Here is a 24,255-nt window from a genome sequence, read left to right as displayed (position 1 = left end):
TTTTTTTTTTTTTTTTTTTTTTTTTTGCAGGCTTTTGCGAAAGCTCAAAAGACGAAAGCGTACTTCAAACGATACCAGGTCAAGTTCAGGAGAAGAAGAGGTATTTCCAATTTTTTGTTGTTTTATCTTGATGAATAGACTTGAGAAGTTTTTCAGTTTCTGATGTTGATCTCTTCTCCTGATAATGTACAGATGGTAAGACTGATTACCGTGCTAGGATTCGCCTCATTAATCAAGACAAGAACAAGTACAACACTCCCAAATACCGTTTTGTTATCAGATTTGTATCCTCATGCAGTTTGCTAAGTAGCGCAGTGATGTTTTGTTTTATTCTCCAATTGTTTCTTGATAAACTTGCAATGAGTGTTTTGGATCTTCCTCTCCCTTTTTCCCCTACTTCATTTTTCATGTCAGGGATACGAATACATGCCTCAACATAGGAATTTTTAGTTGGATGCATCATTTACTTAAGAGTTACGAGATGTAGGTTCTGTGGATTGGTCTATTGATTTATTTTGCAAGCTTTGATAGGCTTCCTTGTGCTATTCTGTGGTATAGTTATTCATCAAATTTATTAACATAGGATCAGTTCTTTTCCTTTTATGGTCCATTTAGATTCCTGCAAGTTCTCAATTTTCTATAATTTTCTTCGAATACATTTGACTTTCTGTTAATAGCTATATGTACCTTTTTATGTGTTGTTATGAATGGTGAGCTCTACTTGTGTTCACTTGAGAAATGGGAACCTTGATGTTAATATCTAGTCTAATAAGGATATTACAGCACAAATATTATCTTCTAGCATTGCTGGTGACATGGTTCTTGCTTCAGCTTATTCTCATGAGCTGCCTCATTACGGTCTTGAAGTTGGTCTAACAAATTATGCAGCAGGTAATATTTTGCACTGCATGTCTCTGGGTGAGTTTTTTCCCCCATCTTTTTCTAACTTCTTCATTTGTCTGGAATGGGTGTATGAAACGTGTGTAGCCTACTGCACTGGGCTCCTCTTGGCTCGCCGTGTCTTGAAGAAGCTTGAGATGGATGATGAGTACGAGGGTAATCTTGAGGTAATCTATCAGTCTCCTCCATCTTCTCTTATAAAAGAACAAAATGAAATCTAAATAAAATGAAGTTCACCTCTTCTGTTATGGCTTACCCATTCCATTAAAAGTTTTATCCACTGGAAGTGTTTGTATAATTAGGTTACCGGAGAGGATTACTCTGTGGAACCCACAGATAGCCGAAGGCCTTTCAGAGCCCTCCTTGATGTAGGTTTAGTCCGAACAACAACAGGAAATCGTGTTTTTGGTGCCCTCAAGGTATTTTTAGCTATTCCATTTAAGATGAGCTTCAAGATCCGTCCTTTTTCTTCTATTTGCAATATTTTTATATGGTTTGATGAGTGTTGCATGAGTGGCTTTATTTATTTTTTTTAACCCATGGCTGGGTACAAAATGAGTAATATATCTCGTCGAACCAATTGTACATTTATGTGACATGTATATGTGTGTATTTTCTATATTTTGTTCTTTCGAACGTCTGTTTCAAATTTGAGCTTCCATGTTCATTATAATTTTGCTGCTTATTGTAATCGTGATGATAAGCTTTCAAGTTCACTGCAGTATCTGTTCGCGTTGTAATTTGAAAGATTACAAATTTCCAATTGGGACAGTAAATATTAGTGGCTCTTGGTATCTTTTCTCAAACCACTGAAGCTATATATTTCACGTCACACAGGGAGCTTTAGATGGTGGACTAGATGTACCACACTCTGTCAAGAGGTTTGCTGGATTTTCAAAGGACAGCAAGGAGCTTGATGCCGAAGTTCATCGCAAATACATATTTGGAGGCCACGTTGCTGCCTATATGAGGGTAAAGTTTCATAAGTTATTTCTTTATAACTATTTCAAAAGTTCCAGTATTAGTGCACAAACGAATTAGAATAGCCATGAAAATTCGTTTTCACTCTGAGTTGTATCACCAGACCTTGATGGAGGATGAGCCAGAGAAGTACCAATCTCAATTCAGTGAATATATCAAGAAGGGGATAGACGCTGACAACATTGAGGAGTTGTTGAAAAAAGTTCACTCTGCCATCCGTTCAGAACCCTTGTTGAAGAAGGTTGAGAAGCAACCACCAAAGAAGCACAAGAGGTAAATGACGAAACTCGGTTCATTTTTCATGATTGAACTAGCATTTTTAGTTCTGCATTCTAACGCGGTTTGTCTGATAGGTATAACTTGAAGAAACTCACGTATGAAGAAAGGAAGGCCAAGTTGGTTGAGCGTTTGAATGCGTTGAATTCTGCTGCAGGAGCTGACGACGACGAAGATGATGAAGAGTGATTCAACCCGACACAAACTGTATTTCTACCAATTCTATCATTACAAACTCCTCAGTTTAAGTGAAAAAATCTATAGATTGTTTTTTCTGAGTCTCCCGAGGCAATTTTGCAGCTTTGTTTAAGCGTTTAGTGTTCTAGTTTTAGATTGGCAAAGTTCAATTTTGAGAGTCTGGATATGAAGATGTTAACTTGGTTGTGTGTTTATTTATGCCAATTGCATCTTTTATTTTCATGTAGTTGATTCGTTGGATAGAATGCTTGATGCTTGGGACTGACCTAATCTTGGATCCAGTCGTTTGCATTCTGTTTCTGTTTATATAATGCATACAGCTCTAGTTGCGGGTTGGGCCGATTCAATGGCTCTGTACGAATTAGCAGTTTTTGATTCTTCTGATCCTGTTCTTGATCCTAATGGGGAGCTATTCCTGTTCTTGATCCAATGTGGAGACAAGGTTGGGTCGATTCAATGGCCCTGTATGAATTAGCGTTTTTTATCCTTCTAATCCGATCCAAAGACAAGGTATCATGGGGGGTTGGAGTATCACACTAGCGACCGAAAAAAACACTTAAATAAAGAAAAAAACACTTAAATAAAGGAAAGAATTAAGACAGATATTGGAAAATTAAGATATTAAGCATAACATTTCTTTTTTATAATTCTTGAGTTAGTTCATTTATTTTATTTAAGGGAAAAAAAAAATAAACTAACATCATAACGGGATGGAATTAATTAACATATTAACCATAACTAAAATTTGGGCATTTTATTTTAAAATATTATTTTCATTTTTTTATTATTTCAAATCTTATCAGAAAATCATTTCCAAACGAAAAATAAATCTTATCGGAATAGGAAAAATCCAAAGAAGAAAAAATGATTTGACAAATTATCCTAAAATATTTATTTATTTTTTTCAATTAATATCAAATTAGTTTTTAGCAAAAATAATCACGAGTTTAACAAAATCTGAGTACCTCTAGATATAAAAACAAAAAAAAAAAAAACTAGAAAGACAGAAAAGTAAATTTCCAATAAAGTTTAGAACAACAAAATTCAAGATCCAAATACTGAAGTTCTTAGCTTCTGAAGAACTTCTGTTCTTGTAGATGTAGAACATAAAAACAGTAATAAATAACATAGCGAGAAAAAAAATTAAATGATCAGTTGAATGGGTGAGCAGTCTCTAATCCAGTGTGATCATGAAGTGACAGAGATTAGCATTAATCAGAAGTAAAATCTGAGGCAGCGAGCAAAGCCACATGGAATCAAGAACAAGATTTTCACACCCCACCAATAGCAAAACGAGAGGCGAAGAACAAGAGTTGAAGATGAAGTTTCTTCAATAAGCCACACGATTCGATCCCTTCTATCTAATTTCTCTTTCAACTTTCTTCACCCAATCCCGTCTTTCGAACATTCATCTCTCACGATCTTCATGTAAGTTCTGCTCTGTTCAGCTCACTGCACTCTCGCACTATCATTTTTTCAGGTGTTCTGATACCTAGTTCTTCCATGGATCGCCAATGGTTCGCTTATGTTTTTATCTGAATTCGTCGTATTTTTGTTCTAATTTTGATGTTTTTGTTATGAATAGTTTTGAATTTCGGAGTTTCTGTGCTATTTCTCTCTCTCTCTCGCGCGCGCGCGCTAATCTGAACTTTCTTCTTTAGGATGAAAGGCTGTTGAAGCTTTTTCCCTCATTACTGCGATTCGTTGGATTCAATTCAAAATGTTGTCGGTTTGCTCGGCGACGCCCAACTGTTCTTCTCAATCTAAGGTTATCTTGTGCTTTTGAACTATCTTTATTCATCATTTGTTTTTGATAGAATGCTTTAAATACTTCAAAATTGATGACACTCCTTTGCTGGAGAATCAGTCAATTAGTATTTAGTTGATGGCGCCCTCTTAATTTGGTGCCGTGCTGTTCTAACGGATGAGATTTTACTCGAAGGCTGTTTGATGTCTGGGATACTCAATCCTTGTAACTGCATGCGTAATCAAATGTTTCTGACATGGAACAATGAAATAAACCTGCAGATTACTTTCCATGGCGGCCTGAGACTCTTGCTCCCATCCCAAAAGGGTGTTCAAGTTGGTAGCCATGGAGGTTTTCCTAAAGCTTTTGCCACAAGATCTTCTTTCTCTGATTTGGCTACAAGCGCTCAACAGCAATTATCCATAGGTAATAATAGTTACTGGTTTCCAAATGAATCAAATCATCTAAGTTGTAGAAATCTCTCAAGTTTTTGTTCAGTTGGTAACAATAAATGAAGAACTCCACATTTTGGCAGGTGGAGTGAAATATGTAGAGAATTCCAGTTTATCAGCAGGAGGAGAGGCACTCCTTGATGTCTCTGGACAACATCGTGAAATTCCATCAGTTCATGAAACCGTGTCAACCGATAACATTGCATCTGAGAAAACACTCTTTGTGTCGGACTCTCTAAATTTTGATAACAATTCAGTTTTGAATACGAAAGCAAGTGCTTTGGGTTTCTTTGATCGGGTCAGCGAGTCTTTTAATGCTTCTATTCAACAAGGGGAAAATCTGGTCGAAAAATCACTGGATACAATAAACTCATCCACATCAGCCTTGATTAAACGGGGCAATCAAAGTGTTGATGATGCCTTCAATAGCATATTTTCATCTGTTGATCAGATTGGGGAACAAGGTCGTAATCGACTGTCCAACTTTTCAACTGGGTTCAAGGAAGGCTCGTTCAAAGCTTCTGTTTCCGCAATCGACGTGTTGAGACAAGCAGTTGTTGCAATTGAGGATTCTCTAGCAAATGCAACTTCATTTGTTGTCTACTCATATGGATCAGTCAAGGAAGTCTTTCCTCCTGAAATCAGGGATGCTCTAAGTTCATCTGAGCAAAGAGCAGCTGAAATTTTTAGCCCTGTCAGGACTGGTTTTCAGAAGGTATTGGTTAAAAATTTAAGATGTCATTTGGGTCTTATTTGATTGTTTAAAAGTTGTATATTAACATATCTTGAGCATCCCAATGACAATAATATTATACATCAAATGTATTTTTGGAAAGCAGATTTACCTCACCATTGAGAGTTTGGAGAAAATCCTCGGCTTAGATCCAAGTGATCCGCTTGTTCCATTTGTACTCCTCGTTGGAAGCTCTGTCACTCTGTGGTATGATTATTCTTTACGCTTGAGGATATTATCGTTATTCTGCGACATGGAGGACATAGAATCCATTTCTTGAGGTTTAAGATTTAAATCAGATTTGTGCAGGGTTTTCTATTGGAGGAGGACATATGGTGGTTATTCTGGAGATTTATCTCCTCAATCAACTTTCGAGCTTCTGAAAGGATCAGAAAACGCTGTTCTTATTGATGTCCGGCCTGAGGCAAGAGACTGTAAAATTTCATGGCCTTTGTATTCACAACATTGAGCATGTTTAAGTCCTTTCTCCAGATAATAACTATTGTGTTGAACGTTTCATTTGAGCCTACTCTTCTACTGTTCCATGAAATACACACACACACACATATATATATAAAAGAAATATGGACTTTTTCTTAATGAAGTCATTAAAATTTTTAGTACCAGGTTCAAATTTTAAATTTGTTGTGGTTGGTCTTTTCTTTCTTCTTTTTTTTCTGTAGGATTTGAGAGAAAAAGATGGGATTCCTGATCTTAGACGTAGAGCGCGAGCTCGCTACGCAAGTGTAACTCTACCAGAGGTTGGTTGTGTGCATTGTTTTATTTGGAAGTATCCAGAAAAATGATAAGTTCTTACTTGACACAAAAAAACAAGGATTGTACTCTATTCCATGCTTCTTCTTATAGCTATTTGTGCCCTTAATTTTCAGGTTGATGACTCTATCCGGAAGTTAGTAACGAATGGAAGAGACCTTGATGACGCTTTACTTGCTTCTGTCATCCGGAACTTAAAGATTGTTGAGGTAGTCGGTTTTTTATCTTTTAAGTGGCCTTTGAGTACTTGGCCTATTTGAAAATAGTATTTGGTTTGATTAATGATGTGATTATTGGCTTATGCTCTCTGTAGGACAGGTCCAAGGTTATCATCATGGATGCCAATGGTACAGGTTCTAAAAACATTGCAAGATCATTGAGAAAACTTGGGATCAAGGCATGTATTCTATATTCCTAACATTCTTTTCAAGGAATGTAGAAACACTTCCAAAATTTTAAACTTTGTTTGATCATGAGAACTTTAATACATGCAGGAGACAGCGTGGTTGGGAAACTTAGCTGTAGGTTGAAATATTAGCACATCTAATTTTTTCCCTACATATCACGGGTTGGAGAGGGGAACGAAGCATTCCTTATAAGGGTGTGGAAACTTCTCCCTAGCAAACGCATTTTAAAACCGTGAGGCTAACGACGATACGTAACGAGCCGAAGAAGACAATATTTGCTAGCGGTAGACTTAGACTGTTACAAATGGTATTAGAACTAAACACCAGGAGGTGTGCGAACAATGACGTTGGAATCTCAAGGGGGCGGATTGTGAGATCCCATTGGTTGGAGAGGGGAACGAAGCATTCCTTATAAAGGTGTGGAAACCTCTACCTAGCAGACGCGCTTTAAAACCGTGAGGTTGATGGCGATACGTAATGGGCCAAAACGGACAATATCTGCTATCGGTGAACTTGGATTGATACATATAACCTATTCTCTGAGGAAATGTGCTGTTGAATTACTTACCAATATCTTTAATATTATACCAATGTTATTATTATTTTGGGTAACCCTAAGAAAAAAATCTTACAAATCCAGTAATTGAATGTTCCTTGCATTCAAATTGCTCAAGACTCAATGCCCTTTTGATATTTACTTGACAGAAACCATACTTGATCCAAGGTGGATTTCGGTCCTGGGTGAAGGAGGGCCTCCGCATCAAGGAGCTCAAATCTGAAACAGCACTTAGCATACTTAATGAGGTATCTTACGTTTTTTGCTGTGTAGTCAAAATTATGAAAATAGCTCAAAGAAATATTTAGTTCCCATGTAAACTTGTCTCTTCTGAGTCAAACTGCAATCATTTCAGGAAGCTGAGGCGATCTTGGCGGAAATAAATCCATCTCCCGTGCAAGTTCTGGGTTATGGTTTGGTAAGGTTAACTTTACATTCACAATATTTCAGCAAGAAGTTGATGACCATTGAACTGATTTTTATTCATGGCTTTTGCTCCTGTTATTAACTCCATGTGCACTGCAATCAGAGGAATAGAGACACTGTCAGGATTCCTCTAACAAGAAATATACACAAACAAACTATATTGCAACATCAACAAAGATTACAATATCAAAAGACTGTGTCACCAAAGCCCCTGCACTGAGACAATACCAAAATCTTCTCCCTTTCTAAAAGCCCCAACTCCCAGATTCTCAATGACCAAGTGAGCCCATGCCCACTGCTATCAGATATTGTGTTGTTTGGAGTTTTCCTTTCGGGCTTCCCCTCAAGGTTTTTAAAATGCGTCTACTAGGGAGGGGTTTCGACACCCTTATAAAGAATGCTTCGTTTCCTTCTCTAACCAATGTGGAATCTCACAACCCACCCCTCTTCAGGTCCAGCGTCCTTGCTGGCACTCGTTCCACTCTCCAATTTCCAATTGATGTGGGATCTCACAATCCACCCTCTTCAGGACCCAACGTCCTCCTTGACACTTGTTCCCCTCTCCAATCAATGTGGGATCTCAAATGCTAGATATCAAGTTTATATTGGCTTGATAAATTCATTCATTTCACATTTACATAAAAGACGATCTTCCCTGTAATTTTTTTTTTCTCTTTCCCTTATGTTGGTTGTTGATGGTGGGTGGGCGGGGGGGTTGTTCTGATATGCATCTTTCTCTAAACTCTTCGTTTTTCATTTTGTGCAGGGTCTCGTTGCAACTTTATATGCTTTACTAGGTAATGCAAATCTCAAATCTTTTGCTTGCATAAACTCTATCGGTTGAGTTTCACAAAGCAGAACTTTAATACTCCACTTTTCTACAAATATGTTCTGCATTTGTTACTCAATCTCAACTGAAGTGGATATCCTTTAATCCTTAATTCTTGCTTTTGATGTTGACCCGAAAGGAGTTTGTTTATTCTTTTTCTGATGTATAAATTGTTATCTGTCAGAGTGGGAGACATCCTTACAAATAATTGCCATCCTGGGCCTCGGTCAGGTACTTCTTATGATACTCAACTTGAATTTGTCTATACTTGCAAGTAGAAATATTAGGTTGTCCACTTTGGAATTACCATTACTCTACTGTTATATTGACATGGTATGGCAACTCCACCAGACAATTTATCGGCGAGTTTCTTCCTATAATGATGCTGAAGATTTAACTAAAGATGTCAGGTGAAGTTTAACTATCTAAGACCAGTTTAAAATTTGATCATTTTTGCACCAAAAATCTCTAACTATTCCCATATTGTGGATTCTCTTAGGCTGTTGCTTACTCCAGTCAGTCTTGGAGCTCAGGCATTATCATGGGCGGCCGGGAAAGTTGAGACAAATGGCGTTGGACTACCGACGTCTCCTTCGTCCTCGGATGTGCAAAACAGGGTGCTGCAGGCTGCTGCAAAGCACGAATCTCAGCCTTCAGTGGACGAAGGTATCCAAAACAGACCGGCGGAGGCAACAATTCCAGTCAGTGAGGGCGTAGATCTTTCTGAGGCATAGAACATGATTTTCTGGGATTGCATATTAATGGTTGTTGATGAAAGCCCCTTCTTCTGATCTGATCTTGATTGTCGATCCAGGTACACTAACAGTATAGCATGTTCAAATAGATGACTGCTTGGATCAGTTACTCAAGAAAATTTGTGAGCTGATTTCATTGCCTTGTCTTCTCTCTTTCTCTCTCTCTCTCTTCAGAAAAGATGTAGAGTTCTTTGCATATACTAAATCTACATCCACCCCCCTCGCTAGCATTTTTTATCCATTTCTTTACCACGCCTTTGCTAACAATGAATTTGAGTGGAGGATGTGTGTGAATTTCACCGAGCTTACCCTAAATACTATTCAATAAGAATAATAACTAAAGTCCTATGTTTAAGAGAATTCTACCAATACCATTAAATTACTTGGAGTTACTTTCTTTAGTTATTGGGTTTTTTTCGTTTTTTTTTCACAAATTGGATCAAGAAAAAATCGAATCTATCCATTCAAAGACACCACCGACCAGAGGAACTTGGCTCGACCTTAGCCTCGAGTGTTTTCTGAATTCATTTTTTTGGTCCAAATTATTCACAGTAATTATTTAATTATTATTCTTATTGTAGTTAATTGGGTTGGGTTATTACTTATAAATTTTCCTTCTTTTTTTTTTTTTTTTTTTTTTTTTTTGGGAGGATATATAAATTTGTTTGAATATGGTTGGATTGGGAAATGGGCTTTATACGAGTTGGGCCGATTCAAACATTTGTTGTATACACGCGTTAAAGTTATTGGGCTCAAAAGCCCAATAACTAAAGAACGTTAAGAAAGCAGGCCCGTCTTCTTAATGAGTAACCGAAAACGAGTTTTATTGAACTCGTGAGGGCTTATTTGTAATTCAATCTTACGCGGTTAGGGTTTTCTTTTCGCTCATCTTCTTCAGAGCCTATAAAAGCCGCCTTNTTTTTTTTTTTTTTTTTTTTTTTTTTTTTTTTTTTTTGGGAGGATATATAAATTTGTTTGAATATGGTTGGATTGGGAAATGGGCTTTATACGAGTTGGGCCGATTCAAACATTTGTTGTATACACGCGTTAAAGTTATTGGGCTCAAAAGCCCAATAACTAAAGAACGTTAAGAAAGCAGGCCCGTCTTCTTAATGAGTAACCGAAAACGAGTTTTATTGAACTCGTGAGGGCTTATTTGTAATTCAATCTTACGCGGTTAGGGTTTTCTTTTCGCTCATCTTCTTCAGAGCCTATAAAAGCCGCCTTCAACCCCCCAATTTTTCATAATCCGCCTGCAGCGAGCTTCTAGAGTTCCAATTTCTAGGGTTTCTTATTCGTTATCCATAACGTTAGGATTATTTCTTTCGTAATGGTCTGTTCTAGTTTTTCCTTATCTCTCTTTTGAAGAAAAAAATGAATAACGTTCTTGAATTTCGATTTTCTTGAATGGAAGAAGAAAAATGGAGGGAAGCCAATTTGCAGAGCAAGGGCGTCGATTTATAATGGCGTGAATTGCATTGAAGGTTGGCCATATGAACGTTTGCGGTTCTCCGTGCCTGTCAAATTTCATTAGTTTTGATTATGGCCTCGAACAAGTCGCTACATTCATTTCGATCTCATTCTCTTCTTCTGTTCATCATTTTTCATGTTTTGATTCGCTAGTCTTTTATCTGACCAAATCTCAGAGTTTCTTCTGCTTTTTTTCAATTTCTGGATTTTCCACATGAAATTAGATCTGTAAAGTTCAAAAGAATGTCCGGACTCTGGTAACTCTTTTAGATTCTAGTTGCTGATCTCTAAAAGATTAGCGATGTTATTGATTTTTCGAATTCGATCCTCATTCATAGCTTACGATTCTCTTTTACTAATTTGAGATTCGATCAGTGTTTTGAACTTATTCAGATTTTTTATAATCCTTTCAGCGTTCCTTCCCAATCTCTTATACCTTTCAGTATTCAATTTATGTCTTATTAAGTGAGTTTTTTTCAGAAAATTTTTGTCGTTAAATAATTATTAGTTGAAGTGCAATCTCTAGTAGCTATGGGGAAAGGTCGGAAGGTTGATGAAAACAGCGTCCGCAATGGATTGTGGCGCCGCACATGGGTGAACCCTCGAGGGTGTTTGACGGTGGCCGAACGTGCACGGTGTGGCGGGTCGGGTGCCTGCCACCCAATTTTGAATACCTCTAAAACAGAAGATTGATTATAAATTCAAAACCCAAGTAGGGATTTGGCCACTGATTTCGTTAAAATCAACACACGGATTTGTATAAAACAACATATTATATGTATAAAACGTATTATTTTGTTGATCTGAGGAACCAGAAATTACAGCTGAGCTAAGTTGCACAAAAAGGAGAAAAAACGTAGAGAACGCTTAAAACTCTCCTACTTCATTCTCTAGTTGACTCACACGATATTTTTTCACAACAACACAACTTGATATTTTCTTATCCTCCGACAGTGGCGATTATTCATTCATTTGCTTGTTTGCACGTACTACAGCTTAACCTCCCGATTGAAAATCCAACTGAACGGAATGGTACGACCTTCTTTCGCCCGTGCTTGAGCTCTTTCTTCTAGCCTTCTAATTCTTGCTGGTAACCCACACACATAATCCTGAGCCTTCTGCCCCTCGCCTGACAGTCCTGTGAGCCTTTCCACCTTCCATCTCCCGACCAAAAACTCCACTATTTCGGCGTAGTCCTTGGCTGTATAAACCCCCAGCCTCTGAGCAACTGCCGAGAAGTGATCGAAGAGGTTGTTGTCACGGCCATCGTACATCATGTGGGCTGGCATTGTAATGTTCTTCCTCATCATGTCTTCGAAACACAGGACGGTTCCTTCAGGGTCTATCTCAAACAGCTTTTCAACGATTTTTGTATATGCCACCTCGTGTCGCTTCTCATCTGCAGCAATTGTCCCACATAATTGGGCTAACTTTATGTCTCCGTTCTCCATTGCTAATCTGGCAGTGTTCCCATGGGAGATGAAGGTTGCTCTCTCTTGAAATGAGGTGTATATAAATCCTAGGTAAGGGTTGTTTTCAGTTCCTGGGTCCTATAGTAACACACCATATGAAATTTTAATAAAAAATTTAGCAGGTCTAGTGAAAAAATGGAGAAATTGTGTCAATATCCAGCAAAATGCGTGGAATACTCCAAAATGCTTCAGCAAGTGTGTGTGTGCGCTTTCGTGTGCCTTATGTGCATACTGTGCTCTTAATCACTCGTGGGTTTGAAGAAAAGCAAAATTTGAAAGTAATGAGATGAGGAAAAGGAAAATTCGTTGGTGTTTGTTAGATGGATCTCACCATTCCTGATCCAATCAAATACTGAATAGTTTTCTCAACCTGCCTCATATCAACTCGCCCTGATAGGTAAAGATATTTGTTTAGTAGGTCACCATGCCTGTTCTCTTCAGCAGTCCAAGCCCTCGTCCAAATCGCCCAAGAATTGAGGCTTGCTCCCGTTTCATCCCTAACTCCATCCATGGTATTAAGCATTGTCTGGTAAGTTGGAAGGGCATCTTCTGTAATCATATCTCCAACTAAAACGACGAAGTAATCATCAGGGACTTCCTTTGCCCTCTCTCTAAGCTCCATCACTTGCTCCTGAAATCCCTCAGATGCCGGATCTGGCAAGAAATCCTGCGGTTGCCAACACCTCTCCACTGGTTTCAAATGAACTAAAATGTTTTCTGCTGCCCAATCCTCCAGACATTTAAACATCTCTATCTTCTGTGGTGGCATCGAGTGAGTTACTTGAGGATGCACTTCCCTAGGAGGTATAAAGGGTTTCTTAAGGGCCTCGACCTCCCTGGTATGTTTACGAAACACACAAAACAAGGCAAAATAGTTAAGCAACAGAGATTTCTCGTTCCTGCATAGGCAGATTACAATTCTTCTAAATAATTAAGTCTTCATTGCAAACGAGCTGTGTTTTACAATTAAAAATACTGTCCAAAGGTAGAACAAGTAAGGAATCGGATTACAGAGAATTATACCCTGAAAAACTTGGTCTATTAACGGTTTATGAACATATAAGCAGAGAAATGTCAGGAGAAAGGAATATATGAGCTGCGGAAGATCAGAGCGAAGAATAAATGAACAAGATAGAACACTCGCAAGAAGACAGAAAAAGTGAACACCGCTCCGCCAATACACCAAAGAATATCAAATGAACAATCATGCAACCTGAAAGAAAATTGAACATCTATATTTCATTTTCTGGAATTATAACAGAATAAGGAAGAAACCTATTCGTACCGGCAGGAATGAGCCATAATCACTCAGTCAACGTGATATGCGATAGAAAACGAAGAAAAACAGAACGATAACAATGCAATTGAAACGGCTTCTTATTCATCACCATTCAGGAACACACTCCATTATAATAAAAGAGATCAAAATCAATACACAGATTTGAAAAACAGAATAAGAAAAAAGGAGAATCTACCTGGAAGTGGAGCGGAGAGTGGAGGCCACAACGAACTTAGGAGATCTGAAACTCGCAAGCTGCGGCATCGCAAAGGACGGCAACTTAGGAGATTGAGAGGTGAGAAGATGGAATTGGAGCGCCATTATCCAACTGTTTCAGTATGCACCTTCCTTATTCCGGTGAGTTCGTCGGAAAACGGTTCCTCGGTAGAAGAAGAAGGAAATGGACCAAGAAATGGAGGCCGCTTTACGCATGTGACTGTGATGCTAAATGAATACCAGAAAGAGCACAAGCTTATTTTGACATGTAAAGTGCTTTTTATATCCAAAATAATAATAATAATAATAATAATAATAAAACATTTGAAATAACAATCCTTCAAAAATAATTAAGTGGCAATGGTTAATTATTATCTATTATTATTTCACATATTGTCAATATTATTATTATATAATTTGAGTTAAATTGTAAATTTGTTGATTAAATATATTAAAAAAATTAAAAAAATCATATATCCAAATTTTGAATTGGGATTATAAATTTTTTTTTTAATAAGAAACTAAATATAATTTTAAATAAATTATCAAACATTATTTACTCATAAATAATAAAATAAAATTAAAAAAGAAAAGCCAGCAATAAATTTAAGACCAATGTATTTTTGTTAAATAAAGCTCCTACTTTTTAATGCAATCTCCCATTAATTAATAATATTAAATTAATGGAATTTCTTGGTGGGGTTAAATAAACTTCCTACTTACTTTTTAATGCAATCTTCCATTAATTAATAATATTAAATTAATGGAATTTCTTGGTGGGGTTAAATAAACTTCCTACTTTTTAATGCAATCTCCCATTAATTAATAATATTAAATTAAATGAAATTTTGAATTCTTACGTTGGTTTGAATTATGGATGTTGAAATAAATATTTCAATCAGGCCATAAATTTGTTTCTTACAAAGTATTCAATTATTTTAAATAAAAATAAAATATTAATGGTAAAATATTTATTTATTTATTTTATTAATTTTATAGATCAAATTAAAAGATTTGTAATTCAATTTATATTTTTGAAAAACTACCACCCAAATTAAATTATACTAGTGTGTAAAACATTCCCTTTCCCCAGAAAGCATAGGACAATATTAAGGTGTGAAAATCTTCTCAAAGGGACGGGAAAGCTAGAACAATATTTGCAAGCGGTAGACTTACCATTACAAATGGTATCAGAGCCGTACCAGTAAGAACGCTGGCCTCAAAGAAGGCTGATTTGGCAGGGATCCCACATTGATTGGAGAAAGAAAAGAATACTTATTTGGACCCGTTACAAATGGTATCATGGTATCAGAACATTTGGCCTATTGATGGCGTTAATTACCACAAAATTATTTATATCTTGGCATATGACGTATAAAATTCAAAATAAATTAGTATTTTCATTAGGACCCATTTACCAACTCAAAAGAATATATATCTAAACTAATGTAACAATAAGTTATTAAATGTTCACTAATTGAATTTCAAAGAAAAAAACCATTAAATATTTTACTTATTAGTTGCATTAATTATAAACAATTAATGAAAAAAAAAAAACAAAAAGCTTAATACAATGAATTTATTAAGTAATAGTATTGTGAGCATACTTTATTACATAAACTAAATAGTAACATCACCAAAACAATTATTTTAATAAGTAATAACCGATAAAATTGTAGGAAACCAAGAAAATTAATTTATTAAGGGAACGGAAATCTCTCTAGCCGATGTTTGTTTTAAAAAATTGTAAAGATAACAGCTTTACGAGCCAAAATTGATAATATCTACGAGTGAGTGGACTTGACTTTTACCGATCCGCTTAGGTTTAAAGGGTGATTTCACCAAAGTTGTCGAGATGGGGCATCTTCAATTTGAAGAGCTCCAACAAAAGAAAACTTGAAATTGAAATATTTGCCGTCGACAATGCCGTCCGCCGACGGCCAACGGCGGGCCCGTCGCAAAATGCAAAATATTCAAAGCTTCCAATTTTGACTTTGGGTCGCCGCCGTCGCTGCATTTTCGACACGTGATTCAAATGCATCCATTTTTTTTTGTTTTTTTTTTTGGGTCGGTCTTCCAATGGAAACCGTCAATTCAACTCTAAGGAAGAACCTAACGAAGTAAACAATTCTGTATTTATTTATTTATTTAAACCCCATTTTTGCTCTTCGCCGTTCATCGCTTTTCATTTCATCTCAATATCCTTTTTCCGATTCAAACCGGCGGTTTCTTTACTCTCTCAGAATGGATCCGATTGCGCTGAGTCAGATTGCCACCGGCCTGAGCGTGTTGGCCGGCGCGGTGGTGGTGAAGTCCGTCATTGAGCAGAAGCCGATGGACAGGCCGATGCCGAGGTGCGCCACATGTAATGGGTCGGGTCAGGTTACATGCCTATGTGTCCGGTGGTCCGATGGAGATGTTGGGTGCCGATCGTGTTCCGGGTCGGGTCGGATGTCGTGTAGAAGCTGCGGTGGCGGCGGAAGAGGGCGGCCGATCACCGTGCAGTTATCGGCTAGCCAACCCAACAGCCGATTTTGAAGGATTCCTTTTAATGGGACTTTTCTTAGAATGTTGCATTGAATTTTTACTATAGGTTTAAAGGTACAAATTTTGTACTTTTAACTTGGTGGAGTAAAATATTTAGTTTTCCAACCATACTATATACCCATTTAACTACTACAATGTAAAATTTCATAACTCTTTTTGTTCAGCCTATTAGTTTTTTCTTAGTTCACCCCTAGCAGATCTCACAATCCACCCTCTTTCGGGGCCAAAGTCCTCGCTAGCACTCGTTCCCATCTCTAGTTGATGTGAAATCTCACAATCCACCTCCCTTCGAGGCCCAACGTCCTCGCTATCACATCGTCCGGTGTCTGGCTCTGATATCATTTGTAACAGTTCAAACCCACCGATAGTAGATATTTTCCTATTTGGGCTTTCCCTTTTGGGCCTCCCCTCAAAGTTTTTAAGACGATACATTGGAGAGAGATTTCTACACCCTTCTAAAGAAAAAATTGTTTCGTTCTCCTTTTCAGTCAATGTGTGATCTCACAATCCACCCCTTTAGGGCCTAACGTTCTCACTAACACTCGTTCCCCTCTCCGATTGATGTGGGATCTCATAAATTCGACTAATATTTATTAACGTGACTCGGTTTGATTGGATCGGTCGAATGAAGTTTTGGGCTTGATGATGAGGGATTTTTCCATTTTCATTCCTCAGCCCACCCTAGAAACCATCACCATCAGAATTATCCAAGTCCATTACTTAGTAAAATTCTCTCTTTCACTATTATATATCAAAACATGCTTAGTCTAAACTCAACAACATAATTATACTAACGGAGCTCCCAATTATGAAGGGGTGTGGATTTGATTTCACAACAGATTCAGCTAATGATTAGAGATTCAAAGAAGAAGAAGACACCGACCAAGAAAAAACCCAAAATTTGTGGGATTTAAGGAAGCAAAACTGTAGTTTTAACACCTACAAATCATAGCATTATCATTCAATCAAACGACTTATCTACACAAATCTCCACCAAATATCAAACAATTAAAAGCAGGGTTTGGTAAGATGACACTGATAACCAACAAACAAATCTTGAAAATGGCAAGAAAAAGAGTGGAATTCGAGCATGAAACCTGTCTCAAAAGCGCTTTCAGCCATGTGGGCAATCATGCATTGGCTTGAAGAAGAATAGATTTCATTGAGGACTTTTCACAAACACCTTGAAAGCACCTCCAGCTTTTGGATGTTGAAAAGTGGAGTAAACCAGTTGGCATCCATTGGGATTTGGGTACAGAAATGAACCAAGTTTTCTTTGAGGAGAAGCAAAAGAATTGAATGAAAAACAAAAGAAAAACAGAGGATTTGTTCTGATCGGCATGAAATGATTAGGGGATCTTATGAGAAGTGAAGGGATCGGCGGTGAAATTTGGTGGTTATTATTACCACAAATACCCAAATTTCTGAGGGTAACAATTTGGAAGCCAGAAGACAAAGCAAAGGGATTTGGTGTTGGTCCCCTCTTTAAGGAATTATGAGGCCCTTCTCTTTGTGTCTATCTCCACTCTCGTTCTTGCCCGGTGTCACGACCATGCTTATCTTTAGCCCCGCTTTTTAAGAGCAAGGTTGGAGGCTTCCACATACATCATCCGAACGACGACCCAAGTTTTAGTTGACTGACTTATTCAAAGATAAGGTGTGTTTTCCTCTCTCCAACTAATGTGGGGTCTCACAATACACTCTTGAGGGTCCAACATTCTCACTAGTACACACTTCGGTGTCTGGTTTTGATACCATTTATAACCGTTCGAGCCCACCGCTAGCAAAAATTGTCCGTGTTGACCCATTACGTATCATAATCAATTTTACAATTTTAAAACACGTATGCTAGAGAGAGGATTCCACGTGATTATATAAGGAATGTTTGTTCCTCTCCATATCGATTATTTTGTTACGTAAAAGAGAGGAACACTTTTAGATCCCAATGAAAGGTGGTTGCGTGGTCCCCAAATCGAGAGGCTAATAATGAACCAAATCTTGAAGTTTTGGGAGTGAAAAAAACAATGGAGGAATTATTTGAAGGTGTTGGGTGCAGTGGATTATTGCCCACCACACTCAAACTTATTCAACTGTGGGAGGCAGAGGCATGCATTGAGGTTGGGGACAGAGGCTTTGCCCAATCATTTTTCTTCTCTCTCTCATTCACTTCTTTATTGAATGCTTTCATTTTTTAATCTTATTGTTGGTAGGGTCATAGTTGGAATTATACAATATTATGCGCCGACATGTCGTCTCGGGTTGTCGAGTGAAAATGGGTTTAGACGAATACGCCCTTACGACGTAGTCTATTCATGTTTTTTGTATTCGATAAGACGTAGTCTCCTCTAAATTCATTTGGTGTTCATCGAAATTAGGGTGTAAAACCTCTAAATTAGCTACCCTCGTTCGATTGAAAAAAAAAAAAAAAATCCTCGATACAACATTGAGACGTTAGGGATAATGTCTCATTATTTCCAAAAACCTAGCGTTTTCATTAAAGGATGTGTGCTCGTTCCGTTCTAGTATCTCCTTATTCTTTGATGGAGGACATAATATGTAACAACCTATCAAATTTAGCATCTAATGGCCCTTGCGAAATGGTCATGTTACCTACGTCTTTTTTACTCGGGTGCCACATAATAGATTCTCTCCTTCAAACACGAGCTAAATTCGACCGACTAACTTTTGGGGATGATATGTACTTATGCGACCAAATAGTACTATACCCTACTAGGGTCTCGAGGTACTCAGCTCATTTAATGCAATCGATACACTCATTTATATAACTAAAGAAAGATCCAATTACTATCAAAGTACGTAACAATCGTATTTACTCAACTCTTAATAGGTATGATTTCATTTCAACGTTTAGTTCTTCTTTTAAGCAATGAACTCTCTAACCTTCTTCAATCCTCCTTAGCTTTTGAGTTAAAAAGATTTTTTTAAAAAAATAATAATAATAATAATTACGTGGCAAACAAAATTAAATGGCGATAAATGCATATTAATAAATTAGGAAAATATTTTGGAAATATTTAAAAAAAAATATGCAAGAATAATTTAATGGAATAAAAAAAAAAGTCATAATCATAATTAAAGAGATTACCGACCCTTTTTAATTAATGTGATTAAATGATGCATCTATTGCTTAGTTTGCTTCACCATAAATACCTAATCTCATTACTCTTCCAAACAAATTGTTTTTGGCTTCATATGTTATAAAACATATTATATAGTTTGTGTATATATATACACGTATATAAATATATTATATAGTTGGTGTATCATACTCTTTACTTAAATATTATATTTTCGACGTTTAAATCTTTATCCTATTGAATAATATAATAATTATGAAAATGACACCATTTTTTAATTGAGTTGAAGTGTATTAAATGGTTAAGTTTTGTATAAACATTATTTTATTTTTTTCTCTATAAATTTTAAGATTTATTCTTTCTCTATAATTTTTTAAAATATTTAAATTAAAAAAAGAAAATATAATAAATAAACAATGTCGGTGGAAGTTGGAAATGGAAGTGGATACCCGTGGCCGGTACTGTCATTTTGGTTTAACTTTTGTGTTCGGATATCGCAGTCAACGGTCAACGTTCTCTTATTTTCATAATAATAATATTATTATTATTATGATGATCTTTTTGGTTGCTTTCTGTTAAAGATATGTACGTGATCCATGGATGGTCATGTATTTTGAATGTTTTGTTCCTCTCTCCAACCAATATAGGATCACATATTTCAGTCCTTTTGGGGCTCAGTGTCCTTCCTGACACTTTGTTCTCCTCTTTCCAATCGATGTGGGATCTCATAACCCACCTTCCCCATTTGGAGCCCAACATCTTTGCTAGCATTCGTTCCACTCTTTAATCGATGTGACATCTCATAAAAGGAATGTTAAAGCCATTAGATACTAAATTTGTAACGGCCCAAATATTGAAGGGTGTTTTTCTTGTAAGAATGTACACCTTTTAGGTCGTCGACAATCAAGGTGGACTTCATGTCTGGCCTACATCCACCGCCAGCAGATATTGTCCTGTTTGAGCTTTTCATTTTGGGTTTTCTCCCCCAAACTTTCCTGGGACATAACAGAATTTAAATTTCAAATATAGTTTTTTTAATTTATTATTTTGTGAAACAACCATAATTCTTTTTTTTTTTTTTTATTTGGTTAAAACTATTGTTAAAAATTATGATATTAATAAAAATTTAAATATTTTGCGAGTATTAGTTGAATTTGATGTAATTTAATTAAAGCTTGGGAAGGTCATTATTGGCGTTTCCTACCTAACAAAAGGGATAATTTTTAATTAAAAATGTATTTAATGAAGTAATTATATACCAAACGAATAAACATGCATTATTTGTTAATTGATTATTTGTTAATTGCTAACATCAAATACCAACTTGGTTTAGAAGTTAGGAAATTTAATTTAATTATTAGAAAGAAAATAAATTAAATTAAACTTATCCGATAAGTCACAGGCGACGTAAATTAGCTAGTTGTATACATTGATAATGCATGAAAAATACATTTAATTAATCGAGAGAAGGTCGATATGCGATTATAACGAATACGACATATAGCTAAATTATTAATGACTCGAATTTAGGGTAAAGCGACCTAAATTAGCTTAACCACTTCATTAATAATTACTAATAATCTTTTTTTAAAGATTTGATTTAACTTGAGTAATTTAATTATTTATTTTTATTTTTTAAAGTTTTATAATTTTAATTGAGTAGCTTATTAAAGTTCGAGCTTTTTCTGCATTTTAATAATTATTTAATATTATTAAAGAAACTTAAAAAATCACTATTTTTTTAATTAAAGAAATGATATTTTTCTGACAAACATGAAAATGTTACTTAGAAGCTCACGTGAGGGAGAGGGTCTCGAAAGTAAAGGAAATAAAAAGATTAAAAGTAAGGATTGTTTATTTTCATGAACAAAATTATTAAAATTATTTTTAAAAGCAACTTTTATGAAACCTTTTTGGTGTTTAAAAATAATAATTAGCTTAAAATAATGTTTTTCGTGTTTGTTTCAACTTTTAAGTCTAAAATTAATTTAAAATTTTTAATTTAATCTTGTTTAAAATTTTTCATTACGAATATTAATAATTTTTTAATCAAAACATTTTTTTAAAATAAAACAAAACCGATAAATTTATGTGAAAAAAAATGTTTTGTCACACAATTAGAAAATTATCTAACATGTTGCCGGGTATGGAGCTTGCTAGCTCCCACACGAACTACTACCTTAAAAACATGTCTATTTTGATCCGACACTGTGATGTTCCACATTGGTCAGGGAGTAGAACAAAACATCATTTATAAGGGTGTGGAAACCTTCTCCTAGCAGACTTGTGTTAAAGCCTTGAGGGAAAGTCGGAAAGGAAAAACTTGAAGAGGACAATATTTTCTAGCGGTGGATTGGGCCGTTACAAATGGTATTAGAGCCAGACACCGGACTATGTGCCAGCGAGGAAGCTGTTCCTCGAAGGAGGGTGGATACGAGACAATGTGCCAGTAAGGACGCTGGGCCTTAAAAAAAGGTGAATTGTGATGTCCTCATTGGTTGGTGAGAAGAACAAAACACCATTTATAAGGGTGTGAAAACCTTCCCCTAGGAGACGCGGTTTAAAGCCTTGAGGGGAAGCCCAAAAAGGAAATCTCAAACAATATCAGCTAGCAGTGTGGTTCTGGGTGGTTACAGACACAAAATCCACTTTGATTGTCGATGACCTAAGATGTACATCCTTAAAAGAAAAATACCCTCCATAAGTGAATGAGAAGACCATTGATATAATTGAATTTGCATAGCACTACACCAGATCCATGCATGATTTTTTGTGAAGGACTACAATTACAACCGACCCATTCCAACTCAAATCCAGCATCAACGTCCGTGACTTGAGACATATTAAACGTTAAAGAGGAGAGTGGAGCTGGTTAAGCACAACATCAAGTCCACGCAAGATCTTTGTCCCCTAAACTACTGTTCAAACTACGACATCAAAAAAACGTTGACTTACCTAAAATTTAACGCCAACAAATATATTAGTAATTTTCATTTAACACCGAAGATCGAAAACAAAAATATATATTTAACGGAATATAATTATTGAAATTGGTGTTTCTAGAAGAGGGGTAGGGAGGCGAGGAGTGGTTGAGAAGGGGGTGGGATTGACTTATAAAGTTAATAATCCCATCGGCCGGCGGTGGTTCGGTTAGGGTTAGACGCCGACGGAGGCCATGCTGACGGACATTTTTGCATTTATAGCCGTTCATTTGTTTTCTAATTTTAATTTTATTTATACTCTTCTCCAACTGCTGCTTATGCCACTAAACTTGTCGGGTTTCTAATTAATTTTTGTCTATTATTTTTGTCCCTTTCTTCATTAATCACATACCTCACAACAGACATATAGAGGCAAACATTTTATATGTGTTTAAATTTCGTCATTTATTTTAATAATATCCTTAATTTTTTCTTAAACGTTTTAAAATTTATAACATACTAAAATCCATCCGAATATTGAACAAAAAGTCAATTTGTCAAAATGTCGTTTTCTCAAACTTAATCCAAAGGCTCGAGTTGTTAGATAAACATGACTCTCCACAATTGTATGATATTGTCCACTTTGAGTGTACAGCTCTCATGCTTTGCTTTCGGCTTTCCCAAAAGGGCTCGTACCGATGAGATAGTATTCTTTGATTATAAACCCATGGTTCTTCCCTAAATTAGCCGATGTGGGATTTTCATCCAACACGAGTCATCGTTCTGTCGTTCCATGTTGTAGAAGATTTGTACTCAATTAATAGTTTTAAAACAGTCAAGAGTAATATTGCAACTTTTAAAAAGATGAGAATGTGTTTCAGTCTGGTAACACTTTGGGGTGAATACCCATAAGAACAAGTAGTGTCAATAGTTAACAATTGCTCTTGGAACCAAGCTAGATATTTTTCTATTACTAGGCTCAATTTGTAACAGTTTAAACCCACTTCTAGTAGATATGGTCTGTTTGACCCATTATATACTGTCGTCAACCTCAAGCCTAAGCCCACCGCCAGTAGATATTATTCGTTTTGATCCGTATCACTGTCAGTCTCACGATTTTAAAACGCGTCGACTAGAGAGAGATTTTCACATCTAATCTCTTGCTACACACATGAGGAAGTTGGGGGATGTTTAAGATTTTGATCTATGAGGGCTATTTTTGAATGTTGATTAAGATATTGTTTAATGTGTATTATAATATTTTAATTCAAACTAATTAAACCTAAAAACACTATTAATATTTTTACATTTTAAATATATTTAAAAAATTCAAATCTTTCTTAAAAAAAGATATTTTAAAGTAAAAAAGAATTTTGAAAAATGTGAAATTGAGAAATAAATAAAAGGAAATAAGAGAGGCTGAGGTGGACTGCCAGCTCATTTGTTCACGTTTTAATGGCAAGCAGTTATAATTTAGGCGCTTTTGAAACCAGCAACAAACCCCAAAAAAAGCGATTCTACGAGAAGCAAGCCAAGCCAAGCCAAGCCAAGTCCAAGCCAAGTCAAGCCAAAGCCAAGCCAGGCGAGACGGTAATTCTACTAATACAAACATATATACATCCATACATTCATACCACCTCGCCCTATCCTATCTGTCACCCCCAACAAACATTATTAATTTCCAACAGAAATCAATTAATAATTTTTTTAATTTTTTTTTAAAAATTAATTAATTTTATTTTTGTTGTACACTAAAACAGGGTAGCACTCCAAAAAGCTGCCCTCCTCAGCCCATCTGGGTCAACCCAATTTTGACCTTTGAATACGACAACAACCCCAAGGCTAATTTCGTACATTCACTATCTCTCATATAATATTTTCTTTATATATATATATATATAAATGAGCTCTTATTTGTTGCTTCCTTCCCTTTTCCCTCTGCGTTTGACTGTGTCAGATATCAGCCTCTCTCCCATGAGAACCAACATGAAGAAGAGAGCTTCACAAACAAATTTACAGTATTTCTCCGGTTCCCCCAAAAGAAAGCGCTTTTCCCCGCCGCGTTCTTCCGCCGCAGTTTCTGATTTTTTTCAGTCCTTGCCGGACGACCTCCTCATCTCTATCCTCTCTAAGCTCAGCGCCAACGCTTCTTCCCCGTCCGATTTCATCAGCGCTTTGATTACGTACGTTATATGTTTTTAAATTTTTTTTTTTTTTT

General features: G+C 36.2%; 4 protein-coding genes and 1 non-coding gene across 6 annotated transcripts in view; 4 read left to right on the top strand and 1 right to left on the bottom strand.

Annotated features, from left to right (window-relative positions):
• LOC111496513 (60S ribosomal protein L5-like) overlaps positions 1–2,581 on the top strand; it is a 3,589-nt gene extending 1,008 nt beyond the window's left edge. Inside the window, exons 2-9 of the mRNA XM_023146981.1 lie at positions 31–100; positions 193–284; positions 765–891; positions 988–1,067; positions 1,203–1,319; positions 1,738–1,872; positions 1,985–2,154; positions 2,235–2,581. Of these exons, the coding sequence (XP_023002749.1) occupies positions 31–100; positions 193–284; positions 765–891; positions 988–1,067; positions 1,203–1,319; positions 1,738–1,872; positions 1,985–2,154; positions 2,235–2,346 (903 nt within the window). The 3' untranslated portion in view covers positions 2,347–2,581. The remainder of the gene's footprint in view (positions 1–30; positions 101–192; positions 285–764; positions 892–987; positions 1,068–1,202; positions 1,320–1,737; positions 1,873–1,984; positions 2,155–2,234) is intronic.
• Positions 2,582–3,430: 849 nt separating this feature from the next.
• LOC111496420 lies at positions 3,431–9,239 on the top strand. Of its 2 annotated transcripts, none has more exons than XM_023146847.1 (15): positions 3,431–3,783; positions 4,017–4,123; positions 4,384–4,528; positions 4,638–5,269; positions 5,394–5,494; positions 5,597–5,711; positions 5,971–6,048; positions 6,178–6,270; positions 6,375–6,458; positions 7,174–7,272; positions 7,380–7,442; positions 8,217–8,247; positions 8,464–8,510; positions 8,631–8,689; positions 8,779–9,239. In XM_023146847.1, the coding sequence occupies exons 2-15, from the start codon at positions 4,076–4,078 to the stop codon at positions 9,011–9,013; spliced, it is 1,830 nt and encodes a 609-aa protein (XP_023002615.1). In that variant the 5' UTR covers positions 3,431–3,783; positions 4,017–4,075; the 3' UTR covers positions 9,014–9,239. The 2 variants fall into 2 exon arrangements, with proteins under 2 accessions (XP_023002615.1, XP_023002616.1); XM_023146848.1 differs by having other exon boundaries at positions 3,431–3,872.
• A 1,237-nt stretch (positions 9,240–10,476) lies between these two features.
• On the top strand, positions 10,477–10,601 carry LOC111496647. The gene has a single exon (XR_002720489.1). It is a non-coding gene; the product is annotated as a small nucleolar RNA snoR86 (small nucleolar RNA).
• A 657-nt stretch (positions 10,602–11,258) lies between these two features.
• On the bottom strand, positions 11,259–13,731 carry LOC111496572 (acyl-[acyl-carrier-protein] desaturase, chloroplastic-like). The gene is made up of 3 exons (XM_023147057.1): positions 13,452–13,731; positions 12,308–12,812; positions 11,259–12,054 (listed from the first exon to the last, which is right to left on the bottom strand). The coding sequence occupies exons 1-3, from the start codon at positions 13,574–13,576 to the stop codon at positions 11,494–11,496; spliced, it is 1,191 nt and encodes a 396-aa protein (XP_023002825.1). The 5' UTR covers positions 13,577–13,731; the 3' UTR covers positions 11,259–11,493.
• Positions 13,732–23,937: 10,206 nt separating this feature from the next.
• The window catches only part of LOC111496556 (F-box protein At1g67340-like), a 1,783-nt gene continuing 1,465 nt past the window's right edge, over positions 23,938–24,255 (top strand). The window contains exon 1 of the mRNA XM_023147034.1: positions 23,938–24,220. Coding sequence (XP_023002802.1) covers positions 23,940–24,220 — 281 coding nt within the window. The 5' untranslated portion in view covers positions 23,938–23,939. The remainder of the gene's footprint in view (positions 24,221–24,255) is intronic.

The sequence above is a fragment of the Cucurbita maxima genome, unplaced genomic scaffold (genome assembly GCF_002738345.1).
Source record: "Cucurbita maxima cultivar Rimu unplaced genomic scaffold, Cmax_1.0 Cma_Scf00022, whole genome shotgun sequence".
Taxonomy (NCBI): domain Eukaryota; kingdom Viridiplantae; phylum Streptophyta; class Magnoliopsida; order Cucurbitales; family Cucurbitaceae; genus Cucurbita; species Cucurbita maxima.
This window is presented reverse-complemented; position numbering and strand designations above follow the sequence as displayed.